This window comes from Cyclopterus lumpus, chromosome 24 (assembly GCF_009769545.1).
Source record: "Cyclopterus lumpus isolate fCycLum1 chromosome 24, fCycLum1.pri, whole genome shotgun sequence".
Lineage (NCBI taxonomy): Eukaryota > Metazoa > Chordata > Actinopteri > Perciformes > Cyclopteridae > Cyclopterus > Cyclopterus lumpus.
This window is the reverse complement of record NC_046989.1, coordinates 8457422-8481985: the sequence shown is the minus strand read 5'-3', so window position 1 is coordinate 8481985 and position 24564 is coordinate 8457422. Positions and strand designations below refer to the sequence as shown.

At 41.7% G+C, this 24564-nt stretch overlaps 3 protein-coding genes across 4 annotated transcripts; 1 reads left to right on the top strand and 2 right to left on the bottom strand.

Annotated features, from left to right (window-relative positions):
* Positions 1-3071: 3071 nt before the first annotated feature.
* acbd3 (acyl-Coenzyme A binding domain containing 3) lies at positions 3072-11195 on the bottom strand. Of its 2 annotated transcripts, none has more exons than XM_034527482.1 (8): positions 10881-11195; positions 9565-9706; positions 9061-9201; positions 8701-8859; positions 8231-8405; positions 7539-7785; positions 6356-6643; positions 3072-5403 (listed from the first exon to the last, which is right to left on the bottom strand). In XM_034527482.1, exons 1-8 carry the CDS (start codon positions 11146-11148, stop codon positions 5189-5191), a joined length of 1635 nt encoding a protein of 544 aa, XP_034383373.1. In that variant the 5' UTR covers positions 11149-11195; the 3' UTR covers positions 3072-5188. The 2 variants fall into 2 exon arrangements, with proteins under 2 accessions (XP_034383373.1, XP_034383374.1); XM_034527483.1 differs by having other exon boundaries at positions 6356-6628; positions 10881-11186.
* Positions 11196-13980: 2785 nt separating this feature from the next.
* Positions 13981-15549, top strand: mixl1 (Mix paired-like homeobox). Its single transcript, XM_034527484.1, has 4 exons — positions 13981-14077; positions 14261-14481; positions 14605-14731; positions 14972-15549. The coding sequence occupies exons 1-4, from the start codon at positions 13981-13983 to the stop codon at positions 15547-15549; spliced, it is 1023 nt and encodes a 340-aa protein (XP_034383375.1).
* A 196-nt stretch (positions 15550-15745) lies between these two features.
* lin9 (lin-9 DREAM MuvB core complex component) lies at positions 15746-24077 on the bottom strand. The gene is made up of 15 exons (XM_034528074.1): positions 24016-24077; positions 22994-23026; positions 22452-22543; positions 21648-21761; positions 20850-20980; positions 20541-20666; positions 20221-20378; positions 19668-19801; positions 19394-19522; positions 18918-19019; positions 18747-18827; positions 18515-18640; positions 18183-18365; positions 17816-17913; positions 15746-16707 (listed from the first exon to the last, which is right to left on the bottom strand). The coding sequence occupies exons 1-15, from the start codon at positions 24044-24046 to the stop codon at positions 16602-16604; spliced, it is 1644 nt and encodes a 547-aa protein (XP_034383965.1). The 5' UTR covers positions 24047-24077; the 3' UTR covers positions 15746-16601.
* Positions 24078-24564: the final 487 nt, after the last annotated feature.

The following is a 24564-nucleotide window of genomic DNA, read 5'->3' as shown; positions in this document are numbered from 1 at the left end:
CATCTCTCCACAAACCAAGGACCATGTTGAACAAGTAGCACACTTCCAGATATGGGGTTCATTCAAAAAATAAATACACTCAAATAAAAACGTTCTTCATATTTGATCTAGTTCGGTCTGGAATTAATCAATATATACGCATTACGTGTCTATGGGTCCCATTTAAAAGTTTACACTGACTCCTCTCAATAGTATTAGAAGTTGTATTTTTGCTACGGGGCCAGATATGTGGAGATGAACGTGTAACTTGGTTCCCACCGCAAACTTACGGATTTTGGTTTTCTTGGCATCCAATTTGCGGATTTCAACTTGCAGCTTTTGCAGCCGCCCCTGAATCCTGCAGGATCTTCTGAACACCATCCCTGCCTCCATTTCGATGGCCAGAAAGATATCGCTGGCGTGTCGAGAGAGGTCGGAGAGCTGGTGTATCATGTTGGTCAATGTGTGACAGCCGACCTCATCCAGTGACGAGAACAACACGGGTTTCCGCAGTTTGCGTGTCCCCGGTTCTTCCCTCGGTGTCCAGCCATCCCTCGCCGATAACCGACTAACACGCCGCGGCTCAATGGTCCTCTGCTGAAAGGGCATGTTTATTTCATACCAATAACTCCAGCGGGACCGAAACTGTTCACGCAACAAAACCAACAACAAAAAAAACTACTTATAGCTTTGAAACAAATCCGAGACGCATCACCGTCCTTCGGCTGCTGCTGCTATTCGCGAGGCAGTATAATCCTTCAATCCCGCCATATTTTTGTTTTTCAAAGCGTGAGACTTTGTGCTGCTGTACACCGGAGACGTTGCCTCCCGGAGTCTATTCAAATTCAAGCAGGCAGAGCGCAGACTGTGGAGAAAAGAGAAGAAGAAAAAAAAACACTGGGAAAGTAGGGGAAAGTATAAATAAAAGCCCGGAAAGATACTACAACCACCTGTAGCAACTGGAACCGGAGCCAGAAATACAGGGGAGACTTTACCTGCCGCCCACCGAAGAGTGCAGCGGGCGGATGGAAAACGCGGACCGGATTCCCGAATTGAAGCGGAGGGACTGAGCTCGTCCAACCAGCGGAGAAGTGAGACGAAATCAGTTAGAAGTTATGGTTTAATTCATGCGATATGAACCACGTTGTCTTATAATCATTCACTTGTTATTAAACACATGTTATTGAACAAATAAAACGTAATGTTTAATTACCTAAACATGATAATTTCACAGAATCTAACGTTAAACGCTGACTGAATCCGTAAAACCCTTTCTAATATATTTTTAAAGCTATATGGGACGACAGACTACACTTTGTTGTGCAACTTTTTTGTTGTACAATTACATTACATGTCATTTAGCTGACGCTTTTATCCAAAGCGACTTACAATAAGTGCATTCAACCATGAGTCCAAACTCAGAACAACAAGAGTCAAGCAAGTACAATTTCTTCAATAAAGTTAAACTACAAAGTGCTATCAGTAAGAGACATTTAAGTGCTGCTAGAGTGCTACTACGGCGCTACCTTCCCTATTCAAGGTATAGTCGAAAAAGATGTGTTATTAGTTTGCGACGGAAGATGTAGAGACTTTCTGCTGTCCTGATGTCAATGGGGAGCTCGTTCCACCAATGAGGAGCCAGCACAGCAAACAGTCGTGATTTTGTTGAGTGTTTAGCTCGAAGTGAAGGAACTACGAGCCGAGTAGTGTGGGTACATTTCGGGAGGTTGAAGACCAGTCGAGCAGCTGCATTCTGGATGAGCTGTAGAGGTCGAATGACATTAGCAGGTAGACCTGAAGGAGGAGTTACAATAGTCCAGCCGTGAGATGACCAGAGCCTGGACCAGAACCTGTGCCGCCTTCTGAGTGAGAAGGGGTCGTATTCTCCTGATGTTGTACAGCATGTACCTACAGGAGCGTGTTATGGCGGTACATGAGAATAAATTAACCTTGTAACCGAAATGGAGGAACGGAGGAATAAAAATATCCTTTGACGTTAACCTGTTGTTGTAACTAATGTTGTAAATCCGTATTAGCGTCGTTAAGCGGAGGTGTAGTTAGTTATTTATGCCACAAACTAGCTAACGTTAGTTAGTTAGTGTTATTTAGCTAGCTAGTCGGGTTACATGTACAACTAACAGAAGAACAAAAAGAAAGTATAAAGTAGTATTGTTATAAAGTGGTGAACCTTGACCTGCCTCTGAAATGTAGCGTTGGGTTTCCTGATATCTCGATAATCTCGAAAAACACCAACAATGGCGATTTGACAAGTGAAGCTAACGTGAGGTTTAAAAAAAAAAAAGTCTTCAGCGTCAGCCTGCAATATTTCATTAAACAAAAGTATATGTTAGTTAGTTTGCTCAGAACTAAAGTAAACCTCTGACTCACACATCCTCTGGACACACGCTTTGATGCATCTCTCTCTCTCTCAACATTAACGCCAGGACTTTTACCCCCTAGCTCAGCTTTTAAATCACCTGCGACACGTGGATAGTTTTTGAAAGTCTGGCTTAAAAATGTCGAGTGTGTGAAGTCTGTGTCGTATTTCGTGTGCCACCTGGCGTCTTCGCGTGAACACTGCAGCTCCAGAGGTGACAAAACACTCGTCCATGTTTTTTCTCTCTCGACTCCACTGTACATCTCGACATTCCTCTCCTGCTCGTCTGTTTAACTCGACCCGTCGGCAGGTGGAGCCGCCATCCTGCGACACATTGAGTGACATCCGCACACAGGTGCGTTGGGAGTGGAGCGCAGCAGGAGGATGACGCAATGCACCACGAGGGGGAACAGGCGACTGTTGTTCCACATTATGACCCATTGTCTCCTCCTTGTCGGTTTAAATGCAATCACATGACACTGAAAGAGGTCTTCCGCTTCGGAAGGAGATCATTAGTCACTGTTCAGTGGAAAAGTAACACATGTATATCTTTCATAATATATATATTTTTTTAATGCTTTGACATGTCAAAATCTCTGCTGGGAGCGACATTGGTAATTATATTTATCTGTTTGAGTGAATGAAAGGGAGGTTTGAAAGCATTACAATAACAAGAAAGTTTAAAATGATAAATAAAAGTAAACAAACTACCTGATTCTAGAGATGAACATAAGTTTAATCAAGATTAAATATATGCCCCCAAAAAAAAGGTTGAAACAAGTCAAAACAATACAAAAAGATGAGCTTTGCTGTCTGCCATGTCAATAAAGTCCTACAGCGTTGTACTTTCTACGAGTTTTGGACTTTCATTCGGGGTAAAATGAATACATATATCTCATTCACCATATTTTACAGTGCATTGATTCTCAAAACCATAGCCTTCTTCCACATCTACAAACCCACACAAACTCCTTTTATAGAATTATTTACATACAAGGCTTCAACAAGTCACCTCAAACCATTTGGTGAGCAAAAAGAAACTTAAGAAAAACAAACATCACCCATCAGAACATATGGGAACTTTCTTAAACTGTACAGCTTAAATAAGCCATGGTGACATTTTCTTACACAAATCACTGAATGGATGGGAGGCGGGAGTTGCCTCTAATTATTAAATAATATGATAAACTCACTCAGCAGGGACATTGCAGGATTACTTAACTTGTGAGTTATTCCACCTCCTTCTTTAAAGTTTGATTGCAGACACACAAAAATTTACAAATACAGCTGGATGGGTGATGACGTGAAACCAACTGTGTGACACCTGCTGAACACGTCACACACACCCACACACACACAGCTCACAATGCACCTATGTGGCAGGTACACAACTTATAAGTAATGTGAAATTGAACAGCATAATTAATCTAAAATATGGAAGCTAATTAACTAAAGTTGAAAACAAGTGATTTAGTGAACAACAGTGTCCCCAAAGACAAACATTTCTTTGAGATGACAATTTGAGTTAATCCAAAAGCAGGAAGAATAAAAACAGAACAGCAACACTGCATTTTGAGTAATGAATTTTGAGTCCCGAGAGCCGCAGAGATGTAACAGCGTGCCTTGACCTCTAAAACATGACATTTTTATTGTTCGGTGTAATGTTGCGTCTCCAAACACGCAGAATGATAAACACAAAACCCTCCTTGGTAATATTAATATAACATCTGTCGTAAAAATAATAATAACAAATCCCTTTTTCTTGATCCTATCGTGAAGACTTGAGCAAAGGACAGTTGATTTGATGAAATCAGTCACACAGGAGGAGAAAGGGAGAACAAATATTCATTGTGTAATTTGTTTTTAATCTTCTTATTCTGTATCACACAGAGTTTGTAAAGCCAGATGGCCATCCTTTCGTTGTGCATGTTATTCTATACTCACTCATTTAACACTTAGGACTATTTTCGGTTCACTCCAAACCATGGAATGACGTCTTACCTGTAGACTATAAAAAATAAAAATACTCCTGCTTCATTCTGTCAATCAGATTGTATCAAGAAAAAAAAAAGGTGAAAGTTAATGTTTTTGTGTGAGAACAAGCCAATAAAAAAAAAGAGTCCTTTCTACACCCTCTCAGATCTTAACCTATGTACGGTGGCTCGGCCACAGACTGCTGTTGTACAACAAAAAAAAAAGAGGATCAAGTTTGTGTGTTTTCAACATGTGTGTGAGAGAGACTTGGCAAAGACCAGAAGCTCTCTGTGGAACAGAGGCATAGTGTTATGAAGCATATTTGCAATATAATTAGATGTTCGACATTGTCTTGTGTTCTTCTGGGAGAAACGACCACTATTACCACCAAACAGGAACAGTTGGCTCTCAAAGAGGACTTGCCGGGTTTCCGCTTAACGTGGTTACGAAAGCGTCACTCGGGAAAGAAGCAGCCACAAGGCCACGCTGGGCAGTGTTGGGCTGGAGCGGTGACAGAAGAGGAGCCCACGGGGAGAAGTGGTCAAAACAATACGAGAGAGAAGTCCTACAGCTTGGTCTAAGTGAGCGCAGCGAGGACAGGTGGTGGATTGACAACAGGAATACACATTCCTCTTCCAAGGGCTCGATGACAGACTCTAGCATGGGTGTATCTCTGTACACGTATACACAGAGTACATACATGTTAGTCCAATCTCCAAACTAGGGCTTCAGTTGAGTCTCTTTGTCACCCTCTGGTGGTTTAGTCCAGAATAGACACACACGCACACACACCCACCCACACACACGCATATATATGAACATACACACTCCTTGGCTCCTCTGTGTCTGTATTCAGGCTTATCTGGTGTAGTAGACTCTGTAGTAAACACTCTTGGAGCGCCAGAGGGAATAGGAGTTGTCGAACTTGAGCAGGTAGACTCCGCGGCCGGGGTACTGATGGCTGCCGGCGTACACCTCCTCATGACAGTCCCGCCGGTACACCGGCACAATCTCATCCACTTGGGGCTTCCCCGCCTCCTTCTTTGCCTTCTCCTCCTCACTGGGAGGCTCACCTGAGGACACAAGAATGAGGTTTATAGTTGTAATAGAAAGCAGGAGGGAATCCCCGATGAGTCGTACAGCTTCAAATGCAATGTTATTGTCACCCATAATATTATGAAGTTATATTTGTGCCTCAACCCTGAACACTTGATTGGAAATCTGGAAAGTGCAGGCGCATGAAGTAGATTTTGTAGCATTTGAGAAAATGGAAAGTTTTTGCATCAAATAAAGTCTCCAATATAGTCCTCGTGAATGAGGCACAAATATAATGCCATATAATATGGCTTAACATTACGCCATCTGAAACCCCTTTAAGTATCAGATAAGTGTTGTGACCCTAAACATAAATATGCACCTGCTACTCCAGCAGAAAGTCGGAAATGTATTTTAGAAGGACTGGCATATCTGCCAAAGGCTAATTTGTACAGTTAGTTTAACTAACAAAACATTGCCAAGTCCACTGCACAATACCGGCATTTATCTTAATTTCCGCAATTCCTTTCTGGTCACACTATAGCGCTGGTTTTTACACCGGACTTCCTCCTTCAAGGGGAGAGCTGTGAGATGTTTAACTATGGTGTAGGCAAACTTGAGATAAGGATATAATATCGGAAGATCTAGATAATCATATCTCCATTTTAAGTAAAGTACATAAGTCACTAAAAAAGAGAATCCTATTCAAAGCAACATCTTGTGGCAAAGATGGAACTAAATAACCACCATGACATTAAAGTGCCATCATAAACAATCAATACCTTTTTATAGCCAATAGTTAAACCAAGGAAACAGATTTAGTTTTGTTTACATAATAATTAACACATTATGGAAGGAGAGCTTTAACAACATAATTTTGTTATGTTGATTTTAACCACCACCATAACGTGCATTGCTGCAACACCTGAAAATACTTGCATAGAAAACACTTGGGGGCTTATTCACACAGACTTCCCACCTACACCTCACCTTCCTCATCCTCGTCCTCGTCGCTGGACTCAGACACGTGCACGCTGACCGACGCAGAGGCAGCGTCCGTCCACTCGAAGAAGACGCCGAAGCCGATGTCATAATAGTCCGTGGCAAACTCCCAGAAAAGGTAAGAGCCCTCCTCGTGGGTGGGCACTCGCACCGTCACCACCTCCCCACGCCCCACTGTGATCACGCTGTCCGCGTCCTGGCGGATCTTCTCCTTGAAGTCCTTGATCTGTGGCCGTGTCCACATGGAGGGAGCTGCTATGACTGGTGGGGAGTCAGCTGCGTTAAAAAGGGATAAGAGACTTCTTACGATCTAATACAATCTGCTAATGCAGTTGGCCTCTTACGAAAAACATAAATCAATATTATATTTCCCAATAGGAGATTTCGTACCAGCATACACATACTGGAGAGTTGAGACGCGAAAAAGGCTTTTGCTCGCACCGCACCCATCTTCGAATTCTTTATTTTGATCTCAATTACACATCTGGAAAGTTTTGTGATGAGAGAGACGGTTCATCTAGCTTCTCAGCATTAATGCAATCTTTCTTTGAGGGTTTCTTCCATGAGATTTTATGGCAAGGGTCATTTTTTTTAAATTAACTTGTTAAGGCGCCGTGCAAAATATATCCCAATTTTACAAATCACAAGTTTGCCTCAAAGGGCTGCACTTCCTCTGAGAATTAAGCCATAAAACAAAAGTGTGATGTGTCTGGTAAATGTACCACTTTAATCTCAGAGGATATGTACATGTGACCAATGGCAATACCCAGCTATCCATCAATCTATCCTCAAAACCTTGTTTTAAGAGTGAGCAGCCAGCCACAGTGGAATAATTGGCTCAGGATGTATGCTTTGGAATCAGACCAAGGCCTGGTTCATTTCTGGTGTGAGTGCTTACTCTTCTGAAACCAGAAAGTGTGGTTGGATCGTACCTAAACCGACATACTATCATGTGTCACTTGTTCCAGCTCTTCTCCTCTCTGCCCTCCAGGTAACATCAACAAGGTACGATCAGGTTTCAAGCTTTGTTTGTTTGACAGAGAGCATTTCCTCCCGTCCTGTAGCTATTAACTACACAATGAGGAAAGATAGATTCTGTATATGACGTCTGCACAAAGTCAACTCGGACAGTTTATGGGTTTCAAATGAGAAACTTCTACGGCCCACCAACCTAATAAAGGCCCGTTCTCTGAGACCTCCTCTGCCGGCTCAGCCTCTGGCTCCCGGTCCATGCCCTCCGAGTAAGAGTCCGACTGGCCTCCGTTGACTGTCGGGGTTTCCTCACTAGAAGTTGCCGACGCTGCACACAGCGGTCCTGCTGCTGAAGCGGCGATGGGTTCCCCACTACAGAAGCCGGTAGATTCAAGGGTGCCCTGCACCATCAAATCCGCCTGCATCTGCTGCTTCTGTAAGGCCGCCTGGGACAAAAGGAAGACATCACCGGGTCAAGACATTGAAATCCAAACTAGGGGCATAAACCAAGAATGTTACGTTTCAACAAAGCTGTTGCAAGGATCACTGATTTCTTCTAAGAATTACACTCATATGCTACAATTGTTATACTGATGAGTTTGCTCAAGACTGTGCTCGTCACAATGTATCATTATTTGAGGAACTTAAACATTTATGTTTGTTAGTCAACATTCTGAACAGACTCTGAAATTGCATTTAGTCTCAAACCTTTTTTTTTGCAAACCAAAGGCTTCCTTGTGTACATCATGAAGTCTTTAGTTCTTTTACAGACATTGAGGCTTGGCCCATGACTATTGTCTATTTACTTTGGGTGTTTCCCATACTTACACTTCCCCACCAACTATAAAATCAAAAAAAAAGTCTATCCCTCTGTTCGTGATTACATGCTACCTGTTGCTGGGCCAGCTGGACCTGGTAGAGCTGCTGCATGTACTGCTGGTAGTGCTGCTCCTGGAGCTGACGGATGAGGCCGAGCTGTTGCTCGGGGCTGTTGGGGTATTGCTGGGCAGCATACTGCTGGAACTGAACGGCTGTCTGAGCATTCAATGCCGCCATAATCTGTTGTCTGGGAAATAGACCACGGGGGCAGAGTTGGTGAGGAAGGAAATACAGGAAACTGAGGGGTGACAATGGTGGACAGTGGAAAATTGTAGGGTTTTAACATAGAGAGAAAAGTTGTTGTGAGTAAGAATTGTCTTCCGTGGAACAGATTTCAGCTGAGCACTGAATCTGCTCCAGAGCTGAAAAGACAACACCACTGTAGATATCAATATCATATCAAATATGCTGATTATGTAGAAGTCACTTTGATGCATTGCAAGTGCATTGTGCAAATACATAAAGAGATAAGAGAAACATACTTCTGCTGCTCAATCCGTAGTCTCTCCTCCTCTGCCTGTCTCCTTTCCTCTTCCTCTCTCCTCTGCCTTTCCTCCTCCTCAAGCCTTTGTCTCTCCTCCTCCTGTCTTTGTCGCTCCATCTCCTCCTCCTCCAGTCGCTGACGCTCCTCTTCTTCTTTCCTGAGGAAGAGCAAAGTAATGGAGGCTATTATAAATGATACGAATGGTCAAATTCATTAAAGAAATATTATACACAGGTCAAAAATAGTTTGAATTCTTCCCTTCAGTTTTTGCCGGCTGCATATAGGACAAACCGAGAGTCTGTATTTAGAAACTATAGCAGAGTGTTCTCCTCAGAGGAACTGAAGTCGAGCGCCTTACCTTTTCCTCTCCTGCTCCTCCCTTTCGATCTTGTGTGAGGTGACGTAGGGAGCAAAAAGGTTACAGCACTTGTTCAGCAGCTTGACAAACTCCACCATGGCCTCCTCCTTCTCCAGGTTACCCAAGGAGGCCCACTCTTTCCTGCACACAGAGTAGAATAGAGGGGAGGATAGATGATATCAGCAGGTGGGCAAATTGGGCTCAGCCATCAAGTATAATTTGACATGCAATTGTTTCACAATAGCAAAGCAAGAGTTTTTTTCTTATTTTATTGGTAAAATTTGTAACAACCATTGTTTCTTAAGAACATAATATTTGAATGTCTGTTTTTATTTTATTTTTATATTTTTATGTCTGTGTCCATGAAAGAAGCATCACATAAAAAGGAATTACAAGTGCACCACAATTGTTTAATGGACTATCTGGACACACACACTGAATATTAACTAGATTTCAAAGTTCATACCCTCTGGCACACACAATTCTGACGTCTGTGTTGGTTACCTGCGATCGTTGCCCAGGACATCAAAGAAGCCGACCTCCGGCGAAGCATCAGGATTATAAGGCCCCAGTAACACCTGTTTGTGCAGAGCCACCAGTCGAAGCTTCTCCTCATAGGTCGGATGGAAGGCCTTCCCATCTTTATCTGAAAGCAGCAATGTAGAAGCAATGAATTTGTTTTTTTAGGACCAGCATTGAAACGTGCTTGTAAATACTACAACACACCTTGTGTTTTATTACAACATAGTAGTAGCAACAGTAGAGGCATAACATCATATTACTTTGAATCTTCACACTCTGACCTAATAAAATCCTTATGGCAAGATTACTTCAATCACATTCAAACAATAATCCAAGGTGAGGCAAGGATCAGGTTGTACACAAAACAAGTTAGGCTACGCATGACCGAACCCAAACTGACTAGAAAAGCATGACTAAAAATACAACGCACAGATTAGACAAACCTGTTTGCACAGTCAATACAAGTGCTTTGCTCCAAGAACAGAGAAAATGTCCAGAGTAAAAAATGTGTTCAGAATGTTTATTGCATGTCCTGTTGGAGTGGCAGCATGGGAGTGGTCTATGGATATACATATATGAGCAGGCAGCTGGGCTGTAAAACAGGCCACGGGTCACACGACCCTGTAAGTGGGCAAAAGCCTGGCTTCAAGCAGCCCGGTGCAGGGAAGTGGTTTCAAAGAGACGATCTGAGACTATGGACCGGTATTATCCTCGGAGCTAACCCACTCAGCGTCTAATTCATAGGAGAAGAATCCGTGTTAGCAAATGGCGTACAGGCTCCTTTCAGCCGCTTCACTGCAGGGCGTGTTAAAGCTCCCAAACAAAACACTATGAGCCACCTCTCGGTGAGATGGATAGCTCATAGATCATAAACTCTTAGCGACATTAGTTAGCTAACGTTAGTTGATGGAGCAGTCGCGTGCCAAAACAGATTATCCTCCTCCCCAAACCCCCCCCCCACCCCCCCAAAAAAAGAGGCACACGAAAAGTAGACAGACGGGTGAAAATATCGTGAGGCCACATAGACAATAAGTGGACTTCTTTGAAGTGTCTTGCTCATTTACCCCCCCTTCACCAAGCAGCCAGCAGCCTTTTAGCAGCGCTGGGTCGTTAGCTGTGTGGCTAATGTACCGTTGAGGCTGACAGCAGCAGCCCCGGTGACAGCTAACGTTCAGAGCTAACGTTAGCAACCGGCCAACCTCGACCAGCGAGCAACCCGTCTCACTGTTTAACAGCCGGCTCACCGTGCACCGCTTCATATACGTCGGAGCGTCGAGGTAAGAAACAAAGCCAAATACCTTTGAAAAATTTAAGGCCCATTCCGTACAGCTCCAGCAGAGGAAAGCCCCATTTCCTCTCTATCGCCGATTTCGCCGTCTCTCCATCTTCGCCTCCCGCATCACCCGACGTGTCGGTCTCGGGTTCCGCGGGTTCGGGGTCCGGCTCTTCGACCTGGGTCTGCTCGCCCTCCGGGTCGGGACTGAGGGTGAGGCCATCGATGGAAACTTCGAGCCGGCTGGAAGTAGCACTGTCGAGGTCGCCGCTCTGAACCTCTGTCGCCATCATGTAGACTGTCAGCTGAAGCGGCCACGTACCTACTTCCGTTTAAATTTGGCGGAAGTTCCGGGATATCTTTTTTTTCTTCGATGTAAATAATGACGACGCTTTAAGCGCTAAGAGACACATTTACCGATTTTGATGTATTTCTTTTACACTTGGAACTGAATTTCTTTAAATGTATATTCTAAATATATGTATTTTGAAAACAACAATGAATATACTTACTTTCTTTTAAATCAGCTTAAGCTTTATTGTTAATGAGGGGATAGTTGTCTTGCAGCCAAATGAAGATAAAACAAAAAATTATAATAAAATACATCAAACATAATAAATAAGATTAAAAAGTTCTTAAAATGTGTTGTCAACTTGTCAATTTTGCCTCAAAGTGGAATAGGTGGGGGTGGATGGATTCCTGTTTATTTAAATATTTGTTTTAATATAGCACAAAAGACAAATACAACTCGAACAAAGTTCAATGCCCCCTGTGCCTCAAGTACTGGACCATTAATACATGTGTGTACAGCCCATACACAAATGCACCACCCAAATACATTGATATTGATAATGGATGGATTTATGTTCATTTATTTGAGTAAATATTAATTGTCCAGCTCTAACATAAATATGTATTCGCAGTAACATTTGCTAATCTGTGCTTAGAAGATAAGTACACACAACAACAATCATCACACTTAACTTTTGATTGTTATAATATCGATGCACCTTTACACTGAGGCCACATTTTCATTAGGAAACTATGAGTGTACTATTACTCCTTAAATAACCCTGTGAAATACACAAAGAACCAACTCAAAAAGAGGCCCATAAGTCAGCTGCCATTTTAACACAAACTTGCCAACTTGTGAGAATAAGTTACCTGTCTGTCTACAGGTTAAATGTATAGTGGTCAGGTTCAACTGTGGGTTAAACAGCGGTCAGACCTCAAAGGTGTGAACATGCTTTTGTTTGTGTCTACAGCTTGAGCTGCCAATTGGAAATGGCCAGTAGAAATCCGAAAGTGTTTTCACTGTTTGATGTTTGAAAGTGCAATCTGTTAACTACAATATACCAGCATGAATCAATGTAAAACTGCATCACTTAATTAAAATGTAAAATGTATGAGCTGAAAATGATTACTAAATACAAACACTGAAAGTAAAAGTGCCTTACAATTACAACAATGCTGAATTCCTATTTTTCATTGGCTCAAGTGCTTTGTGTACACAGATGAATGTACAAGGCATGTAATGTTCATTCCATGATCTGCGGACAGCTTTCAGGAAACATTGTCACTGTCCATATATTACAAAAGGAATCAGGAAATTCAACAGCCTGATTTTAGCATAGCAATCTGGTCTGTGAACACAGGCAATACCCAATTAGGGCCCCAGACAAAGCAACCTGTGAACTGTGAATGTCTCTACCAACAAGCACGGCCGACCCAAACAATGCTGTATGTGTCAACGTACAAAGATCAATAAGTGCCGTTGTGGATGTGAAATGACACAAGGCCTGTCAAGAAATTTTCTCACGGAGATCAACAAGAAAATAACCAGAGAAAACCTTCAATGTTATATTGTAGGTCCATGTTACAGGTCTATTTCAGGAGCATGATAGTTTAATGCTCAACTCATACAATCTGCTCCAGGATGACTTCAACCCAGTCAGATGCATCCTATGAATCAGGACGTGGTAACAAGTCTCACAATCACGTTGTATTGCAATAATGTCGCAGTAATTCAATATGATCCATTAAATTGAACCTTTATTGCCCAATTATGTCCAATATTTCTGAAACTTTAATGAAATGAGCTTGGACTCCCATAAAAGGACATGTAACCATTAAAGATTATTATTGTCCAAATATGTGTGAACAAATTAGTCTGTCTGTGGTGTTACCTGACCTCTTGACTTGATCCTCCTCCTCTAAATCAAATAAAGGTGACCCATTCAATAACAAGCACTTAATCCTGGGTACTTTTGAACTGAGGTTTGTGTATTGGGATCAACTTTGTTAAGGCAGGAAGCACAATTTCCTCCATATCAATGTGGAGCAGACCCCTAAAAACCTGAAACTTTATCAAACATAACGTATATTATTTATCATGTAAGCCTAAAGAAACATGTACAGATCTATGCAGAATCACAATCAACAAGGCATACATATACTTTATTAATGACACGTCCTTTAAGTTATTTAAAAAGTGTATTCATTTAGTGTCTTCCTGCTATACTGATATAATATATTCAGTAGATTTACTCTACATCACATATTTAGTTATGAATACAAATACAGTATATGGCTACATAGCATTGCTGAATGTCTCTTTCAACCAGTTGTTAAAATATAAGGGGATAGGTGGATATTCATTTTAAAAACAATATGGACTTTGACAGGAGTTTATTACATACATACTTCTTTTTTTATTAAGTTCGGTTATTATCAAGCAACAAACTGCAGCCTTTCCGAGGGTCGGATTAGGAAACGGAAGTTTCCGACTGCCTCTCTTTGATGGCTACCGGTCAGTTATTGCTTCAACTATTCCAAAGCGGATAAATGTTTTCACTGCCGATGTGTATTGAGCATGCAGATTCCATTAAAACCCCTTTTAAAGAGACCTGCGGCCGCTCCACGGTCCCAGGTGTGATGCCTTCACACCTCCAGCGGCCTGCAGACGTCTGAAGTTGGTGCGCGGCCGCTGCAGTGCCAGCCGGCCCCGATGGTTGCCCCATTCACACATGCAGGCAGCAGCACCTTTGATCGCGGGGGGATTTAACTCCAGCGAGGCGCGCAGCCCTCACGCTCAGTCAGTCGCTGGAAATAAGACGTCGAGGAGCATGTCTTCGGTTCGTGGGAATATGCGCGTCGGGGATCTGAATCATTTCCAGATGTATCACGAGGGACCTCTGCAGATAAACAGCATGGTGAACTCAGGTATGTGGCTGGTGGTGAAAGTATCATTTTATACGAACTATATAGTAACACACACCAACGGTCGCAGTAAATAACGGTTCACAGCTGGGTCTGCGCGTAATTTACGCACACGTCCATCGTCATGTTTCTGTGTCTCATTTATCGGACGTCCTTAACTAAATAGTCTGCACTTTTTCTTTTCAGATTATGGAGCCACAGATGTTACAAACTACTTCAACCCGGCAAACTCTGTGCCGAGGGCGGATAAATGCGTTGCAATACTGACCCACAGGAGAAAGAGGACCAACTTTACCCAGCAGCAAATCGAGGTGTTGGAGAAGGTTTACTCGGACACTAAATATCCTGACATCTACCTGCGAGAGAGACTGGAGGCTGTGACCGGGCTGCCGGAGTCCAGAATCCAGGTAATGTAGTGGGATGGTATCTCAATAGTGCATTTGTATAGAAATAACAATAAAATCAATTAACTGTTGTCAAACCAAGGAATTGTACAATGTTCAACTGTGTTTTCCACCCACACATTGCAGGTGTGGTTTCAGAATAGAAGGGCCAAGTCTCGTCGCCAAGTCGGCTCGTCAGGGTCGATGAAGGTCGCAAACCCGCCGGCAGCTGGCCCCTTCAGCCAGCTCCAGAGCAGGATGGGCCCAGAGACAGGTACTTATTACGTCACCTTTTTGTGATCTTTCTTTTTGTTCAGTTCAACTTTTTTCCCCAACACTTTCCTTCCTTATACACACATAATTTTGTCTTCTACACTTGATTTAAAGTCCCCTACGTTTATATTATATGACACTTGAAAGCTCTTTAGTATAGGGAATGAGCAAAAGATCAATGTGAAACACAACTTTTCTTTTATTTCACAACTAATTGCCTCACCCTCCTTTTCTCCTTTAGTTTATGACAACAATCATGGAGCCGAGGCACACAGGATAGGAGGTTTTGGACTGGAGGAGACTTTCAGACCTACAATGCACCAAAACACAGATGATGCTCACAGAACCAGTATGTCCACCAAACCCAGCAGCTACGTCCACACGCCCGTCTCTTGCATTTATGAGAAGGAGGGAACCAGAGGGAAGCCTGAGCAGATGCAACGACGCGAGCTGAGCGTTAATGTCCCGTGCTGTAACATCCATCTGTATCCCAAGGAGAACGAGCATCCTCCCAAGATCGAAGCCAATATGTCGGCTAACCAGGGTCCAAAGGTTCTGGTGGAATACGACAATTTCCCACCTAACAAGACCATCGGACCAGAGATGAAAGTTGTGATTCCGCCGATCCCCACCCAGAATAACTTCAGCAGGTCTTCACCAAAGGATAATGGATGCCAAATCCAGTATCCTTGTGTGAGGGCCACAGGAGACCGGTTCAGTCACTTCTCCCCGATCCATGCTACTGAGGCCCAGGACTTTACTGACTCAGACTCTGACTGGGAAACCGAAGCCATGGCGGGCTTTGGTGGCTTTATGTGATGCATTACGAGAGCTGATATAAAGACAGCTACATGTATTATAAGAGGCAGCATACTGTTGTTTGCATAAAAGGAACATTTGTATTTATTGTTAAATAAATAGTAATAAAATTGTTGATTGTAAAAAAAAAAAAAACTAAAAAAAAACTGTTGATTGGTTATGACTGTTAATAAAAGATTAAAAACGAGAAGAAAGATTACCGCTTTGCAATATTATGTTTAATATAAAAAGACGGAAACATTTATTTACAATTGCCCTGAGGCACTCTCATATACAACTTTACAAAACTGAAAAAGGAGATTATCAAGGAACAAACAGTTGACTTACATTTTCTGGGCTTAGTGTGGGGTTGCAGCAATAGCCATGACAACTATGGAAATGCGAAGATTATTTTAGGGAGTAAAAGGCTTTAAAAACCCAGAGTTCTCCTTTATAAAAATACCAAAATCTCTTTTCAGTGCACACAAAATTACAAAAAAAACATTTCTTAATACACAGCAGAAATGTTGACGATCGTCCTAATAAGAGATATTGTACAATTATCTACAATAAACAATTTTATAAAACATCAGTGGAGCAACAGAACACAACACTTACAGGGTTACACTTTAGAGATAGCAAAATATTGTTTCATAACCATACACACCTACCTTAAAAATAAATAAATATGGACTATAAAAACTGTAAGAATCAATGTTTGGCACATGAAACCAATAAATAACCATCAACAGTTGGATGTGGAGATGTGGATTTGTGGCAACAGCTAAACGTTCTTTCGGATTTGTGTTCAATTGGGTGCACCAACATTTTCATACAATAAAACGGGTGGCTAAAATACTTGTGACATCCTCCCTCCCTCCAGCACAGAGCTGCGGGAGTCTGGGCAGCACTCGGAAAGAGTCGGTTCACGGGGACATCCAGATTCAGATTGTCTGGTGGTGGTCCACAATATCCACGTGAGCAGTCTTTTGTCAGTTCAGGTGAAAGCACCATCTCATAATAATGGACCGCACCTCCGTGTGTGCATGCACCCGTGTGGATGATACCGGTTCTCAGACTGCATTGGTGTTGTTGGCAGAAAACGCATGCAGATTTCCCAGCTGACTAAGGCCACTCTGGATGTGTGCCACGTGGATCTCGACGTTATTCTGGAAGCAACTAGAAGACAATAGCATGAGAAATGTTCAGTACTTAGTAGTGACACTGACCATAAAATACAACAAGTTAAACCAAGTTAACACTACATGACTTGCTACCTGGCAATCGGGTCCTAAATACGTTGTGGTTTTCACATTACTTGACTGACCGGCGACATGAGGTCACGTACTAAAAGATCTTTTACCGGAAGGAATCCCTGATGAGTACGTCTATGCTTCAAACTACTTTTCGTCACAAATTCACACAACAGAAATGACTAGGACGTAGTCATGCTTGTTGATGTCGGCAGCGGCAAGCTCACAAAGCAGCCCGTTTCCACACATCTTTAAAATGTCCCCTATATAGACCATTTACTATGTTAGGCGTTATGTTTACTAGTGCAGTGGCTGTTCCAAAGGGCTGATAACACCGCTGGATACCCGTTAAATCGCTCACTAATCGCTCCAATATCAGCAAGCTTTCTGCGCATGTCGGCCGTTGTAGCATTATAAAATGCAGAATTTGACTGCACAACAGCTGCTAGCATAAACAACAAGGCCAGTAACGCTTGTAATCCACGTTGAAACAAATCACTGGTAGACCTGGCTGTTTGTTTACTTCTGGAAAAGGGTCATGTGATAGAGGTGTGACGAATCAGGGACGGGCAGGTCGTTACTGCTGAGACTCAATCAAGTACCAAATGGAGGCGTCTACGTCATTGCTTAAAAAAAAGAAAGAAAGAAAAGTGTTTTCCTTATCCGTTTTCGCCTGTGCACACCATGAGGTAACCCCGAAGTCTTCAAACTTACCCGGCTTTGTTTGCGTTCAAAAACTCCTCTGGAGTGTTGTGGACACTCAGTTTAACAAAAGATACGCGTTTTAAAATGTGAACGTAGTACTGCGGAGCCCTTAAGCCCCGCCCCTGCACAGAGCACAATTGCTTGTGTATTTAAAGTTTATTAATATTGAATGTGGCGTGTTGTCCAAATTGCACCACATTTTCCACGGCTTTTGTCGGGGAGCTGCCAAAACAGTTTGAGAGTAAAAATTTAAATAAATCAGGGTTAAAGTCGTGTGGCGTGAACGAGGCATGAGGAGGAAAGCTAGAAACACTGAAGGGGCTTTTCACCTGAGGTTGGAGGGATCAATTGACGCCTTGATGTCATTAAGGGAGTCTGTTAGAGATTTAAATTCAAAGGAATTCAGGTCTCCCCCATCCGCCAGACACTGAAAAAAAAAAAAAAATGGAGAAAAATTGATTAATGAACAGGTTGTAAACGCATATGGGTCTATTATGTAATTATTGTTCAGTGTAGATACAAAAGCTGTTGAAAGCTCACAACCGGCTTCTTAACGTCTTGAAGTTGGTGGCACCTTTGTGCGGACCTCTTCGACACGAATATGTTCCATCAATTGTTCTCCCGACATGCGTTAGAACATTTGTGAGCAGGAATGAAAGCGGACAGCAGCCGAGCATTTACATATATATCCTTTACCTTGATCTGTAGCAGGAGAGCAGTGAGGCGGGAGATGAGGTGTGTCAGACTGGGGTTTGTCACACTCGGCTGTCCGTCCTTCAGCGAGTTGCTCAGCTGCACCATCTGCTGGGATTCGTCTTCACAACGCCGCCGCAGCTCTGTGGGATGGTCAGCTGGAACCATGCCCTGATCTGGAGCAAGCTGGACGGACATATTTTTTAGATTGGTCAAGGTTGATCGAAGTGAGACGCTAGGAATGTCAGAACAGGGCATGAAATATTACAGTAAAACACATTTTCCTGCACGAAGCGTCAGGGGCAATAATTAGTGAAGTGTATCTATTGACTTACATCACAGCAGAACTGCTGAACTTCATGGAGCACCTTATTCAGATCTTTATTAAGCTGTTCAAGCTCAAGCACCGTGGTTGCATATCGCTTCTGAAAGTCAAGGTCAATAGGCTTCGAGTACGACTTCTGAAAACAAAAAGCACAAGCAGAAGTTTCGTTATGCTTGATGTGTGCATCTCTGGCTACATTTAAAGTTTTGACGGAACTTTTATTAAAACGATGATGATTGTACCAGTTTCTCTGCCTCTGTGTTCATTTCTTTCAAGTTTTTGATGTGGTCTTTCTTGATCATGAGGATCTTCGACAGCCTTGTCTAGACATTAAAACATTAAACAAAGAATTTGTTACAAAGTTGTAGGATGTCATATTTTAGTATTCCATTTTCATCACAGGAAGTATTTACCACTTGGACAAGGAATTTGACAGGAAATCCTCCCAGAGTATCTCCCTCAGCACCAGAAAGCTTGTTCCTCCACGGTGACTGGTTGATAAGAGGGTCACTGTCCTGTTATCAAAAAAATTATCATTTATCTTCATCAGCAATCTAGAAGAAGAGATTCAGAATATTCAACTACAAGACTAGTTGTTTTTTCAATTCTGACTCGATTTATTGTGACAATGTCTGAACTGTACTTAAACAGTAAATGCCACCACTGACTAGCATATCCAAATATACTTTTGCATCTATACATTTACAGCTTGCTTTTACAAGATATGTTGACCAAAACCAGATTGGGATTATTAGCTGCCTGCCAGCGTATCTATTGCAGTAGATAAGCCTTCTCACAGCAAATAGCATTGACAACCTGTGAGACACTGGGTGCAAACGTTATGATGACACAGCACATGTATATCTGTCTAGATATAGGGGTATGGTACCATGAGGATGGGAGTGGTAGCGGATGGGTAAGGCCCCCGAGGCGGAGTCATAACGTTCTGCATGTAGCGCGATATCCGATGCTTCTGGGCAAAGGCTGAAATGGGCATGGTCTCATTGGGCTCATTGCTCTGGAAAACAAAATCGTCACCTGATGTTTAAGACTGTATGATCACATTCCTTTAGTAGAGACAGCATCTTTGTTTTACAATCTAATAAATATTAAAATAAAGTTGTTACATATCTAACCTGAAACGCACTTTAGGTTATTCTTACCAAGACTTCGTAGTCAGGCACAGTGTGTGTTCCCAGGCCACTGCGATCAAAGGTGACACGATAGGTGGCAGCGCTTGTGTCCACTGCATCGATCTGCCCTGTGAACAACCCATCATGGATGCCTCGGAGTCGAGCTGTGGAACAAAGAGAAAAACAAAGAAAATCATCACCATCACTGGTAATACAGCTCAAATGAGTATTGGACATTCTCACTTGTGTTTATAGGTATGAATTTTCCTATCAGCCAATAGACAAATAATGAAGCAGTCACTGCAATAAGGATTTAGATCCGTCTGTAGGTTAGTTAAAAAAAAGAAAAGAAATTGTGTCCGACTACTGCTTTCTTTCCTATTCTTTTCTTTTTGTGATCAATTCAGGGAATATAATTTACCTTCTGTTTGGTTTTGCTTTGCTTTTGATGTTGATGTTTGATGTTGATGAACATTATAAACCGCTGTACAGGTCCTTTAAAAAAAGCAATGGACGTAACAATACAGCACTTAACAGCTGTCTGGCAGCCAACAAGGGTGCGAGTTCATTCCAGTCGTCTTACCAGTGACTTTGGTTCCTATGATGAGTGGCAGAGGAATTTCGTCTGGAAGGTCTTTGCAGTTTGACACGTCAGACAGTTTTCTTTGCTGCAGCAGGCGCATCTTCTGCCTCTTCTGTCTCAGCGCTGTCCGCTCCTCAGCAAAGAATGCTGACGAACACCTAGATGAGTCAACAAAGCATAATGCTTTAACAACATTTCTTTGAATACTTTGAATGAGGAAACAGAGTCATATAAAATACAGGGAGAGAACAATTTGAGATATTGACAAACACGAGTGAAAATGATGTGTAGAAGCACACATCTTAAAGATTGCAGCATACCGTCGGGGTTTCCCCATCAGTCTCCTGATTGTTCCCCACTCAACCCTGGTCAGCTTTCTTGTTTTCAGGTTGGGGAAAGACTCCTTGAGACACAGGCAGAATTCATTGTCACCCTCAAAGAGCGGTCTGGAAAAGATAATAACGCAAAACATAGTTAACACATCATTGTTCTACAAAGAATGCTGATGAAATAGCCGCTGACTTCTCAAACCATGTTCAGGGTTATTACAGATGATCAAAAATCATCTATTTATTAGTTACGCTATCAGAATGAATTGCTGTCTTATGATGGTGAAAGTGAGACTTTACCTGTCAATATTGGAATAGAACCATTCATATATGCACCATTTGTGAGCTTTGGGTAGTTTAAGGAGGTTTCTTAATCTCAGCCCTATTTTCTGAGATGCCTTCTTATCTGGTGTCACCACATTAGAACATTTCTGTAAAGCAAAACATTAAAACAGTTAAATATGTTAATAAATAAATCAAAACCTAAAGAAGGGTTATCGAACACAAACTTATTCTTCCACTATGCTAGGTAGCTGTAAAATTACTCAGCCATCGTTGCTCTTTTGAAAAAGAAAAACACAGATCACAGGAAGTTTGGGGTTTCTGTTGCCTTCAGATCATTTTCTATGACAAGCAGCAAATCTCTAGCAGTGCCGGGCAGCCTTGCATAATTTAGTTATTTTCCCGTACTATAATACATCTTCTTGAAATGGTCACATAGACATTGAGGCTATCCATTGACATTCCACTCCTAGTCACTAAAATATAACAAATCTGGTCAACATCATGTTGTAGGTTTCTTGTTTTTTTCCCCATGGAATAGTAAATGATTTTGCCCTAATCAGTTGGATTGAGAGGATTTACTTTTGTAGACCATACACCAGATACATCATTATTTCTCGGTCAATATAGCATGCACTGAGGCATGCAGTGCATTGCTTCAATTGACTACAATTACCATCAATGCTGATTGGAAAACCAAATTTATTTACACTTACCATCTCCCTATATGTGCAATAGTAAAACTACTGCTGCAGTAGTTGGAGTAGGAAGGGCATACACTCCCTATGAATCACTTTCATAGTGAGCAGTCTTTACCTGTGGTGTGGTGCTGACCCTTTGGCTCCTCCGAGGGGATCTAGAGGAGAGACGCTGCTGGGGCGACTCATCCTCCTCCCGAAACAAACGACTCCTCTTTGAGCTCCGTGTGGGCTAGAAGGATAAAAGTGGAAAGAAGTTTATGAATAGTGCCAATAATACTTAAAGAACAAAATCTTTTTTATACTAGTCATAAATATGTGTGTGCATTATTCTTGTCTAACAATACAGAAATCAATTTAATGTGCAGTTGTATGCAAAAGAAAAACTGAACCACATTAGTTGGAGCTTGTAGAAAATGTAGTTGAGTCCATGCAATCATGCAGATACACACAGTATTCAGGCAATATGGATCAAGCTGGACTTTTGTTATATACAGATTGGAAAAATAAATTAAAAAAATAATTTTATATATATATATATATATATATATATATATATATATATATATATATATATATACACACACACACACACACACACACACACATTCAGAATTTAAAGAGCCTACTTTTACAATTATAATTTGCAGATTTAACATTGGAAATATGAATTCAATTCAATTTGTATAGCCCAAAAAGTTTTTCCAAGCCAAAAGTAGTCAAAATGTGCACATGATGGTCATGGCTCGAACATTTATTGTGCAACATTTTTTCAGAAAAGATTATACTGTTCAGACATGAGGATGAATAGAATTTAAAAAACACATGTATACCATAATGGAATTCAATAAATATATTGTGTATAACAAATAAATATATTGTGTATAAACACTTCTATCGTAAGTGTTTAAAAGTCTCTTACTGTGTCCATTGTGAGGGAGGAATGTCGTCCCCTGGTGTTGTGAGCTCTTGGGAAGGTGTTCTTTTCATTCAGAGTGTTGGACAAACTGCCTTCTATAAAAAAAAGTAGTGTGAGGACACCTGATACAAGACCCCATTGAGACCATCTCATTATCGAATTCCAGGCTCAAAACTATGCTCATTTGGGAAAAAAATTATCTCCTTGGACAGATCATGTTCTTACAGGTGTTTACAGGACATTGTATCCTTCCCAATATGGGGACAAAAGTGCAGTGTATCAGCCACAAAATATAAAGTAGGGTGGGTCTATTGTTGTTGTGGTGTGTCATATAGAAGTCTAGCACAATAAAGGACATACAATTCATAAACAATTTTAAATAATATAAACATGCAGACCAGATAACATTTGAATCATATATAATCTTCATTGGCCGAGTATGTTTCGGTATACAAGTAATTTGACTCAGCAGTTCCCAATATACTTACTTACACGGTGCCAAGGACAGATGTACAGAAAGTTAAATAAAGATACAGCCCACATACCTTTTAGACTGACAAGTGCCTCTGCTGAGGAGCCTGAGAAAGAGGAGAAAGGGGGCCAGCGTTACATCGACTGAACGTTACAGTAACGCCCTCATGGGATAAGACTAGCTGTAAAATGCTGTAGGTTAAATATTTTTACTACACAGGGTGATAAAAAAAAAAACGTACCGAGGCCGTTCTCTTTCGTTTTAAGTGAATGATACGTTGATTTAAGCTATCAAAGAAAACGCCTGCAAGGTGCTTACGTCTATGAGACTGCCCTTTAAAACACTGACAGCAGCCGGATAGAGTACCAAGTTACATACAGCTAGCGCAGTCAGTTAGGCCGTAATCCCAAATATGAGCTGTCAAGAACGGCCATACCATCAGCTGTACAAATCATATCCACGACATGAGCTACGCGAGCTAACGTTACACCTTCTTACGACCAGGAGATAGACTGTATTTTAACCAACTACGTTCACATCGAGTGAAATTACTATTTATTCTGTGAATAGCAAGAAACAACTTGGCTGGTGTCGCTTCACCGTCTTGTCAACCCGACAGACACACGACGCGTTGCCATGTAACGCTATCGAACGTTGAATAAAAGGAACGGGAGTAACAAACTGTGCCCAGGACAACAGAGAGCTAACAGCAACGGCTAGCGTGTGTAACGTTACTTTTGTAACGTCAACGGAGACGTTTGTGGTCGTCCCTTTGTTATTAATGCTTACCACCCAAGGCTAGCAGACGTTAGCTCCAAGCTAAGCTAACGTTATTTGTTTACCCAGTTGGGCTGAAGTAACTTGCTCAACTCCAACATTAGCCACGGTTAGCCTCTCGTGCTAACCAGCGTTAGCTGACTTAGACAGACCGGCATCTCTTTGCGTCTGTAAATTACTTTATGAACTCTGCCCAAAACTCACGGTGTTTATTACACGGACAACGATGGCAGTTTGTCATCAAATGTGCATTTGTATCACTACGGGACCGCTGTGTGTTTACAATGCAAAACTCCTTGAATATGTGTTGTTACTTACTCTCGTCTAACAGCTGGTCCATCTCCGCCATCTTGAATTAGCCGCGCCGCTTTTTCAAAGACGTTGTCAAATTGCATTCTGGGTCGGGACGCTATCTGGAGGGCGATTTGAGAAACACAAAATATAATAATTTATCAAGCCGATGACTGAATAATCACTTTGTATAATATACGCCAACACACACTTATATGCGCTTAATATAAATTAGACGTCCTGGACAATATGTAAAGGGAAATTCTTGGACAACAGTTTCTGAATCAGCACTCAGCATCCCTACATTGTCATACAGCACTTGAGTCAGTCACTGATTTATTTTTTCTTAAATGTAATTCATTGTTGGGAAAGAGGTCATAATGCTTTATTCACATTTAAGTATGTTCCTATATGTGCAAATTGTTGTTTTTAACCAGAGTTAAACCATAGCCGGTAAAAAAGGCCCTTCATGAAATATGTCCCTTTCAAATGGGATATCATGTTAATGAAATACACTTTCTCCCTAGTGGTATTAGGGTTTCTAATGTTTACATTTCCTACAAGATCTCGCGTCAC

What these genes read in the sequence shown, in the direction of transcription:
- acbd3 (XM_034527482.1), bottom strand. Translation starts at nt 11,148, where the DNA reads ATGATGGCGACAGAGGTTCAGAGCGGCGACCTCGACAGTGCTACTTCC. An exon ending in TCCAGCTGGCCCAGCAACAG is followed by an intron (nt 7,786 to 8,230) that starts GTAGCATGTAAT and finishes CTTTTGTCCCAG; the next exon opens with GCGGCCTTACAGAAGCAGCA. An exon ending in AGAGAACGGGCCTTTATTAG is followed by an intron (nt 6,644 to 7,538) that starts GTTGGTGGGCCG and finishes TTTTTAACGCAG; the next exon opens with CTGACTCCCCACCAGTCATA.
- mixl1 (XM_034527484.1), top strand. Translation starts at nt 13,981, where the DNA reads ATGTCTTCGGTTCGTGGGAATATGCGCGTCGGGGATCTGAATCATTTC. An exon ending in AAACAGCATGGTGAACTCAG is followed by an intron (nt 14,078 to 14,260) that starts GTATGTGGCTGG and finishes TTTTCTTTTCAG; the next exon opens with ATTATGGAGCCACAGATGTT. An exon ending in TGCCGGAGTCCAGAATCCAG is followed by an intron (nt 14,482 to 14,604) that starts GTAATGTAGTGG and finishes CACACATTGCAG; the next exon opens with GTGTGGTTTCAGAATAGAAG.
- lin9 (XM_034528074.1), bottom strand. Translation starts at nt 24,046, where the DNA reads ATGGCGGAGATGGACCAGCTGTTAGACGAGA. An exon ending in GGGTCAGCACCACACCACAG is followed by an intron (nt 20,981 to 21,647) that starts GTAAAGACTGCT and finishes TTTGCTTTACAG; the next exon opens with AAATGTTCTAATGTGGTGAC. An exon ending in CATAGGAACCAAAGTCACTG is followed by an intron (nt 19,802 to 20,220) that starts GTAAGACGACTG and finishes TTTGTTCCACAG; the next exon opens with CTCGACTCCGAGGCATCCAT.